We start from the raw sequence: 8,814 nt of genomic DNA on the forward strand, positions 1-8,814 counted from the left end.
GAAAATGTGTGTGATTATTGACGCACCAAGTGCATAACAGTTTTCTTTAATTACGCTCTCGTTTCACAATTTTATTATTACCAACCACCCTAACCCGATCGTGTCCCAGTTTTTGATTTTGAAATTCTGGTCACCCACCGAGTTTCTTTTATGTAGAAGACTATCCAAGCAAAGAGGCCACAAGAGGATAAAGTGTGTCTGATTATTGTCTGATGGCCTGGAAGCTCAAGTCCTGGTCCTCGTTGCACAATACTGCTGTAGTCCTACTGATGGGTTGTGGACCTTACAGTCTTACCTGTATTCTGAAATCTCCTCCATGCTTTGGAGAGTCAGACACCGCAGTTTTCCTGGCAATGAGGTGCAACTGTCTGTGACTGCCTGTTACCACTGTAGTACAACCAGTAGCCTACTGAGCCTTACTGAATATAAAAGTGGGAAAATGCTCACAAGGCCCGCTGCAAGAAGCCCTCTAGCGGGCAATTCTGTGAACTACAGTGACAGTTTTATTTGCAAAGAAATTGAATTTCATAAATATTGGATATCAAGAATTAAATGTAATTGCTGTCAATGAGCGTTTAAATAATCTGACAGGATAAAGGGTATTTTCTTAATTAATTTTCTTAATTGAAAGCGCTTCCTGTCGCGTTCTTAAATTATGCAAATTAAATCCACGCGCATGCTCAGTTCTTGTATGACGTAAACCGGCGCATAACGTCGCACGGCCGCGTGATACCAGTGAGAGGTGACTCTGATCAGCCTGGTAAGGTTACGGATTTTTAACACAGTATGAAAATTGTTACGGTTATTTTTTATGTCGTTCTTTTAGCTGTAACTTCGGCTAACATTTGAAACCGTAAAGACAACCATTTACGTTTCTGTTACATTAACTACATTCTGGCTCTCTTAACTAAACAAGCCTCACTGGGCCCTGACTTGAACCAGGAAGCACGTCCACATCAGTCCTATGCAGAGAGCTATGGTGCGTTGCTTAGGTCTGCACTGGCTTATGAGTAGACTTGAAAGCTGCTCATTGTTAGTCCTAGCAATACTTTCATGGTCTTAGCACAAGAATGCATCTGACATGACATGTTAGTGCCACAAGAACCTTCAGTAGATTTTATGTTTCAAGCTGAAGCTTGATCCCGTACAAACTTTGTTATTGTTTTGTAGTTCTTGAAGATGTTTGGCGTGAGATGTATCCTGAGTGATGTCAGCAGAGGACTACAGAGATGTGCTTACCCGCAAATGCCAACCATTGGCACACAACTCTTCAGATTTTTCCCACATCAAACCCAAAGACTGGCTCATAGAAGATTCTCTCAAAAGCAAAACCCATCGACAAATGCAGCCAAGATAAAGCTTACGTCACGCCTGCTTGTCACAGTACTTTTTGGAGGTGGCTTGTTTGGAGCTTGGTACTATGTTTATTTAGAAAAGCAACAAAAGCTGCAACTGCAACGTTTAAACCAGCTAAAGCAAGTGGCTATTGGACAAGGCACTTTCAGTCTGGTGGACCACAATGGGCAGCACAGGACCAAGCAAGATTTCCTAGGGAGGTGGGTGCTGCTTTATTTTGGATTCACCCACTGTCCAGACATTTGCCCCGATGAGCTGGAGAAGCTGAGCACTGTTGTGTCTGTCCTTGACCAAGACCCGTCATTGCCAAAGGTACAACCACTCTTCATCACTGTGGACCCAGAGAGGGACACTGCACAAGAACTGGCTGTGTATATCAAAGACTTCCACCCGCGCCTGATCGGTTTGACTGGCACTCCAGAGGAGGTGAAACATGCAGGGCGGGACTATAGGGTGTATGCAAATCCTGGGCCTAAGGATGAGGACGGAGACTACATTGTGGATCACACAATCCTCATCTACCTCATAAGCCCAGATGGACTATTCTTGGATTATTACAATAGGATGAAGAGCCATGAACAAATAACAGAAAGCATCAGAAATCACATGAAGACGTATGTTAGAATCTAACCACACAAATCTGATCTGGAAAAATGTTTAAGGTCAGATATGGTCAAAAGAAAATGTGATCAGTGCAGAACTGCATGATTGCAATATTTCTATATTTTCAGTTTAAAATGAAATAAAGTAAATTTTGGATTACATACATCTTCTGTAGTATCTAAATTGATGTGACAATTTACAGTTCAATACCTCAATAGCTTTTTAATTACAGATACAAAGTAAATAGGGTATAATGCTAAAGATAAAATATTGAAAATACAGGTCATGATGGCTCAGCTTGAACCTTGAAGGTTTTTAAACCTTTCTGTGGCTCTGTGAACACTAAGGAGTGTCAATCCCATTGAATCTACACTCTTTTCCAGTCCAGTTAAACTGTCGATCTCCACTGTATAGTCATTAGCCTAAAAAAACAAGAAGCAGATATATAGAATTCATTATGATAATGAATATTTAATGTAACTTTAACTAAACAGTTTTTTATTTGATTTACCAGTTGCAAGGAGGCCACCAAGAATTTGCATACTTCAAAATTATCTAATCCCGAGACTATAGAAGCAAAGGGTCTGCGCTGACCCACACTGTCGAATGCATTTACAATCCTGTCACCGTAATCATGGATATCAAAAGCCGGCCGTTCTTCCTACAAGTAATATGAGACATAATTGTATTACTTATTTAAGGTTGCTTATACACTTCATAGTTACCTGCAAAGCCAGTTCAGGTTTGATTTGGTCTTCCCATTCTTTAACTCTCCGTGATAGTGCAGTCTCCTGAGTGTATCCCCGGGAGTTCTCCACAAGCTGCTCCTGCATTTCAAGAGGTACAAACACTTCTTAAACAGAGATCATACATTTCTTTAAAATTTGTTTGTGGGTATTACTTATTACTCACAACACGCAGTTTCACAAGCTGTTCATAACTCAGATCATCGTTCTGATCATCTGCAAATAATATACAGCACAATTCAGAAACATGCAATGTACTAAATTTTAAAACTGCTGCAATTTTAAATCACAACAAATCATATGCCAACAAACGCTACAGTATAAATTAGGGTGTCATACCTGGTGATATGAAGTCAGGCCCACCTCCACACTCATCAGGAAACCCCTCATGCTCATTGTCAGAGTTATCATTGTCTTCAGCTTCAAAAATATTTATCAATATTTAGCAGTTGTTCCTTTAGTAATAATAATAATAAAATATAGCCGCAAGCGGCGATCATCGGCCCTCACTCGAGCCTACGCCACGCCACGCCGCACCTCGACCACGCTGAGCCCTGCACATGCCGTGCCCCACGAATGCACCTTACCCCTTGATCTAACTCCTAAATTAACCCTAACCCCTAAACCCACCTGAACTCCTAACTGTAGCTCTAACCCTAGGCCGAACGTTACCCCTAACCTAATCCTAACCTTAACCTAATCTTAATGGAACCGTACTATTTTTCTCAATTACTGTATGTGCTGATTTTTTTTTTTATCCAAGATGGGGGGCATGGTCACAATATACTTTTTTGTTGCTATTCCCATGATGCATCTGTGTACCAAATTTGGTTTGGCTATGCAAAAGTTTTTATTGGGCCGTCCTATTGGCGAAGGATCAGATATTTGGCCTTGTTGCCATGGCAACACAATAAAAAACGGGATGTGGGGCATCATTGAGTTTTTTGAATTGAGACCATGTCATAAATGTGTCTACCAAATTTTGTATATCTGTGACAAATAAAACCATTTTTACTGTACCATACAATTTTCCTAGGGGGCGCTATCATGCACCATTTTTGAGATTTTCTTACATCAATCTGTTCAGGGTTGGGGTGTGAACCCACGATTAAAATTTGAGTGAAATTGGTCAAAGTTTGTGCAAATTATCACTCGTTGAAGTTTGATGGTGAGCCCTAAAAACGAACCCGAAATTTGCACCGTTGCCACGGCAACACCGTGTGACCTTTTAAAAAGCTTTTAACAACTTTTAATGTCCCACTTGTCTAGATGATACAGAATGATTCTGTCTGGGTCAAACGCCCAAGGACGAGTTCGTTCAAGTACGAGGACAGGTTGTCCCTCGCGCCATCAATCCAATATGGCCGACTTCCTGTTGGTTGCCTAGCAACCGCGTAATATACTTTTTTGTTCCTATTCCCATGATGCATCTGTGTACCAAATTTGGTTTGGCTACGCCAAAGTTTTTTGTCGGGCCTATTGGCAAGGGCAGATGTTTGGCCTGTCGCCATGGCAACACGATGGGAAATGGCATGGGGTCGTCATTGACTTTTTTGATCAAGACCATGTCATGAATCTGTGTACCAAATTTTATATGTCTACAACAAAGTAAATGTTTGCACTACCATGCAATTTCCCTAGGGGGCGCTATTGCGCCCATCTGAGATTTTCTTATATAAATCTGTTCAGGGTCGGAGTGTCAATCAACGATTCAAATTTGAGTGAAATCGGCCATAGTTTTGTGCCAGAATTTGTAGATTTTACCAATGGAGAGTTTATGCCATCGCTATGGCAACGCCATAAAAAATATGACATGGGTGTCACTGACTTTTGGATCAGGATGCCAAAAGGGAATTTTGTGCAAAATTTCAGAAATTTTTGAGCAACTATTTGGGAACAAATGATTTTTTTCTATATTAAATTTTGTTTCAATCTATAGGGGGCGCTAATGCACCAAATTCATAATTTTCACATGAAGTAGCTTCAGGGCAGAGAGTTTAACAAATGTTTCAAATTTCATTGAAATCGGAGTTCGTTTGAGCAAATGGGAGCAATTTGTAAATGTCCAAAATTGTGTGCATTTTTTGTTGCTTCACTGCTCAGAGATCGTAAGACGTGTGTGAACAATTTGGATAACTTTTATTGTTCTACGTCTTGAGATGATGTGGACCAAATTTGAGCTCGTTCGGGTGAACGCCCTCGGAGGAGTTCGTAAAAGCTTAGCAAACTTTAAGCCAATATTGCTGCCCCCTAGTGGAGCACACGGTGTTGGCGTAATAATATTTTTTCCTTGTCTTGACATGATCGACTTCTGTGTCAAATTTCATGATTGTACGTGCAAGTTTTTTTTTGTGTCATTCGTATTCCCTAATGCATTTTTGAGTCGTTTGGTGGCGCTGACGAGCCATTTTATTTATTTTTGGAAAATGGAAATAGCCAAAACGTAGGGAAGCGCGAGTTTTACCAGATGGCAAAATTTCAGGACTTTTCGTCATTGTTTAGTGGGTGAAAAATGGGTGAGTTGGTTAGGAAAAAAATAATAAGAAGAAGAAAGAAAGAAGAAAGAATAATATTCTGATGCGAGAACAATGTTCCGCTTTTTTTTGGCCGACAAACTATACATTTTCGGAAACCTCAGGCGCATTGCTACGTGATGGCGAGGGTCCCTGGTCACTACGGGCGAGTCATTCCATTTTTCGGCCACTTGGAGCATCGCTTTGCGATACTAATAGGCCCTTCGCCAGCCTCTGGCGCTCGGGCCTAAAGACACATTGCAATTTTGTTACAAGATGAGGATGCCAATCTGCGCCACCTGCCCCTTTGACCATGCATTAGATACACAGGCAATGTTGGTGTCTGAGCACTGGGTATCAAACTGTTACCCTAAATTTTTCTTTTCCTATTTACATGACTACCTACTCTTTCTACCCTCATAAATATCAATTATCCAAGACAGAGGCCGAATGTGTTTCTGTTTCTTTTACCTAGGATTCCTGGATGATCATATATAGGATCCTCCTCATTCCTCTGTTCTTCTTTGTCTTCTGGCTGCAGGAGGGTTTGTCTTAGTTCTTCATCAGATATCACCACTCCCTATTTTCAAAAGTACTGTTAAAACTGTAAAAAATTGCACATTGGACATTTGACAAAAAAAACTTCCCTTACTGCTTTCCTATAAATCCTTTTTTTGGTCTTAAGTTTGTCTTTGACTGTGGTTAAATAAATGTAGTTTAGGTCTGTATAAGAGAAACACAATTTTACAACATTACACACAAGCCTGAACTATACAACAAGGTGCCAGAAAATGTGTAAATATGCAAACAATTTACCTAAAAAGGTGGGGCCATTTTTCAATCTCTGTGGCGGAGGATCAACTACAATAAAAGCAAGAGAATCCAAATATGAAATGACATGAGACCAAGGAAAATTAACTAAGGTTTAAGCTGGTAATGACTTACAGATTCCTCTGAACCAGCTCCCAAAGTCCTGTATTACAGAATGGTGTTTTCTTTTCCTCTTTCCTGCATCATCTAAACCTTCAGGAACCTTGTAGCACTTGCCTGACAAAAACACAGTTTAATATATCCCTTTTGTCTTATGACAAGAAATATTAAGCAAGTTTTAATCATACCTGACTTAAAAGGCTTTTCTTCTTCAAGAGCTGCATAGGGGTCATGGAGAGCCCACACATTTACCTAAAGCAATAATCTATTAGTAAACCAAGGTTACATTAACAACAATCATGCCATTTAAATTTTTTTAGCAAGCATACTTCAGGGGAGTGTTCTTCCCTTGGTTTAATGACTTCTGCATGGCGCCTCTCTCTAATCATTATGCCTTCAGAAGGAGCCTGTAAAAAACAGAGTTGTATGAGTAATAGTAGCTGTGCTAAACAAAACTCAGCATCTATAGCGCAATCTGACCTGATGTCTTTCAACATGCTCCTCTGTTCCAAGGTCCACGTCCATGCCACCATCATCATCTAGAGGAAGAAAGTTATTCTCCGCAGCATCTACATTCACATCTGCTACTGTGGCACAAACTGGAGCTTCATCTACAATAACAACAGACTTTCAGTGAAATGACAAACACTGTTATATTATCATGACAGAATTGGCTTGTATGTCTTGTACCATTGTTTTGAGGCTGCTCAACTGCTGGAGGGTGTTGATTTTCTTCCATCAATTCCCTTGACTCGGCACTTGTAGATGTGAGTTGAATAGTATCATTCTCTGGAATCAGGGTAATTACCCTGAAGTCTTTCTGGCTGTACAAGACCTCACCTTTAAGGCTAAAAGCAGACATTAAGAGAATAAATTTATTCTGTTGACAAAATCTGTTAAATGTTATTCTATAGAGAAATGTTCTGACGTAATGAGGGGAAGCTTATGCTTAGCCCTGGTGTCTTGAGGAATCAGACATTCAGGAGGAAGAGGAACATCATTCACTGCCTAAGCAAAGGTTCAGAAAAGGAGTCAGCACACAGACTTTGAATGACAATGTAATAACTGAGGAAGACTCACAGTGAATGAATCCCCATTCTGATTGTAGTTTGAAGGATTTATCTCAAGATCTGAAAACTGAAAACAATCTCTAATCTAAAGCCTTTTCGTGAATAGAATATGTAAAGTCAACAATTCTTTAAAACTGTATTTACCACAGCATCATCTTCGTCATGGTTGCGCACTGCTTCTTCTGCATTATTTTTCTGAGATTCTGCTGCTTGCTTATTTTTTCTAAAAAATAAAATAAAACAATCACCTGAAATAATTTGGTGTTTTATAATAGATTACACAATAGTTGAGCATTTCTTACTTTTTGTTTTTATCGTTGATGTACTCAAGGGTTTGGTAGACTAAACTATGCAGAAGCTCAACCTAAAAGACAGAGAATGTACTTACTGACCCATTTGGAGTATGGCAATTACAATATTCATATTTCCAAACCTTTTTGCTGTAGATACAAGCAGACCCCTGAATCAACAGGGCAGCCTCAGCAAAGTTTAATCTTATTTCACCTTCGTCAAATGTGATGCACATTTCATCAAGCTAGATGTACAAGTAGAATACAACTCAATTTTAAAGAAACAAAAATTAATACATTAATAATAACAGTGCCGTTACCTCTTCCAAATAATCATGTAACTCTGAGGCTATGTCCACATCCCAGTTCTTGGTGAGTTCTCTAATGGGCTGCAGCAGGTGAGCGAATCTACTCTTTGTGGACTCCATGTTTTCCTGTGTGGAAGTATGGACACAATGCTTTAACAATTCATAATGTTACAAACACCCCATATCCACAGTCTCACAGGCTCAGGATTGTTATATTGTGATTCAGAGCATCTCTGTTTAATGCAGCTTTATGCTCAAATAAAAGACAGTATTAAACACCCATCCCTATTGGACAGCCTCTGTCAGTGAGTCACAAGCAGATTTAACCAATCATAATGAGGTGTGAACTCTTAGGAAGCAGATGCATGGCTACGTCTTTGAGCAGATGGCTCGAATTATTTTATATTAATGGCTCATATGATATAAAGAAAATAACTGCGAGAATCATGTGCCCACCCCTAATTTGCACAAATGGAATTAGTTTCTAGTAATTGTTCAGTGTTTCCCATTAACAGAACAACTATGGTAGTCCCCAAAAGTCTAAAATTCTCCGTGATAGTCTAAAAACGACCTGGACTATACATTGGCATCACAAAATCACACTTTGTTGCCCATTCTCCATTATCATAAACAGTTAAATGTAACTATACTGGTCCTAAAAGGACTGCTTTAAAATCAAATATAGGCAATCAAAGTAATTTATACTCCACAGATTGTGTAACATGTTGTGCATAATGAATTACATAGGTAAACAGTTAGACCCAGACATTAGATTCAAATACCGTGGTGGATATATTTATTGAGAGATTCAACTAAATGGTGGTAAATTTAACGTTTTTCTCATTTCTGTCAAATTTAGAGTTTAATTTGCAACACCAAAATAGTTAAATTGATAAAATATCGTATGATCATCAAGATTCAGGTAAACACGAGCAAATCGGTTAATATTTTCTTTCAAAATGAACACTTACTGTATAATATGCGTCTCTCGAACTACA

At 39.3% G+C, this 8,814-nt stretch overlaps 2 protein-coding genes across 3 annotated transcripts; one reads left to right on the top strand and one right to left on the bottom strand.

Annotated features, from left to right (window-relative positions):
* Positions 1–695: 695 nt before the first annotated feature.
* On the top strand, positions 696–2,120 carry LOC110161824 (protein SCO2 homolog, mitochondrial). 2 transcript variants are annotated; one of them, XM_020926659.2, is made up of 2 exons: positions 696–760; positions 1,171–2,120. In XM_020926659.2, the coding sequence occupies exon 2, from the start codon at positions 1,180–1,182 to the stop codon at positions 1,984–1,986; it is 807 nt and encodes a 268-aa protein (XP_020782318.1). In that variant the 5' UTR covers positions 696–760; positions 1,171–1,179; the 3' UTR covers positions 1,987–2,120. The 2 variants fall into 2 exon arrangements, with proteins under 2 accessions (XP_020782318.1, XP_055017153.1); XM_055161178.1 differs by lacking the exon at positions 696–760 and adding an exon at positions 772–979.
* Positions 2,121–2,165: 45 nt separating this feature from the next.
* Positions 2,166–8,808, bottom strand: ncaph2 (non-SMC condensin II complex, subunit H2). The gene is made up of 20 exons (XM_020926643.2): positions 8,788–8,808; positions 7,829–7,942; positions 7,652–7,753; positions 7,521–7,582; positions 7,363–7,441; positions 7,229–7,285; positions 7,077–7,156; positions 6,839–6,996; positions 6,629–6,759; positions 6,478–6,555; positions 6,337–6,400; positions 6,164–6,265; positions 6,035–6,079; positions 5,871–5,941; positions 5,690–5,798; positions 3,045–3,125; positions 2,872–2,921; positions 2,685–2,786; positions 2,471–2,620; positions 2,166–2,381 (listed from the first exon to the last, which is right to left on the bottom strand). Exons 2-20 carry the CDS (start codon positions 7,934–7,936, stop codon positions 2,253–2,255), a joined length of 1,758 nt encoding a protein of 585 aa, XP_020782302.1. The 5' UTR covers positions 7,937–7,942; positions 8,788–8,808; the 3' UTR covers positions 2,166–2,252.
* Positions 8,809–8,814: the final 6 nt, after the last annotated feature.

Source organism: Boleophthalmus pectinirostris, unplaced genomic scaffold, assembly GCF_026225935.1.
Source record: "Boleophthalmus pectinirostris isolate CB_2022bp ecotype Guang Dong unplaced genomic scaffold, ASM2622593v1 HiC_scaffold_37, whole genome shotgun sequence".
NCBI classification, from domain to species: Eukaryota; Metazoa; Chordata; class Actinopteri; order Gobiiformes; family Gobiidae; genus Boleophthalmus; species Boleophthalmus pectinirostris.

What these genes read in the sequence shown, in the direction of transcription:
- ncaph2 (XM_020926643.2), bottom strand. Translation starts at nt 7,936, where the DNA reads ATGGAGTCCACAAAGAGTAGATTCGCTCACCTGCTGCAGCCCATTAGA. An exon ending in AGAAAAGCCTTTTAAGTCAG is followed by an intron (nt 6,266 to 6,336) that starts GTATGATTAAAA and finishes TGTTTTTGTCAG; the next exon opens with GCAAGTGCTACAAGGTTCCT. An exon ending in TGGTGGCCTCCTTGCAACTG is followed by an intron (nt 2,382 to 2,470) that starts GTAAATCAAATA and finishes TTGTTTTTTTAG; the next exon opens with GCTAATGACTATACAGTGGA.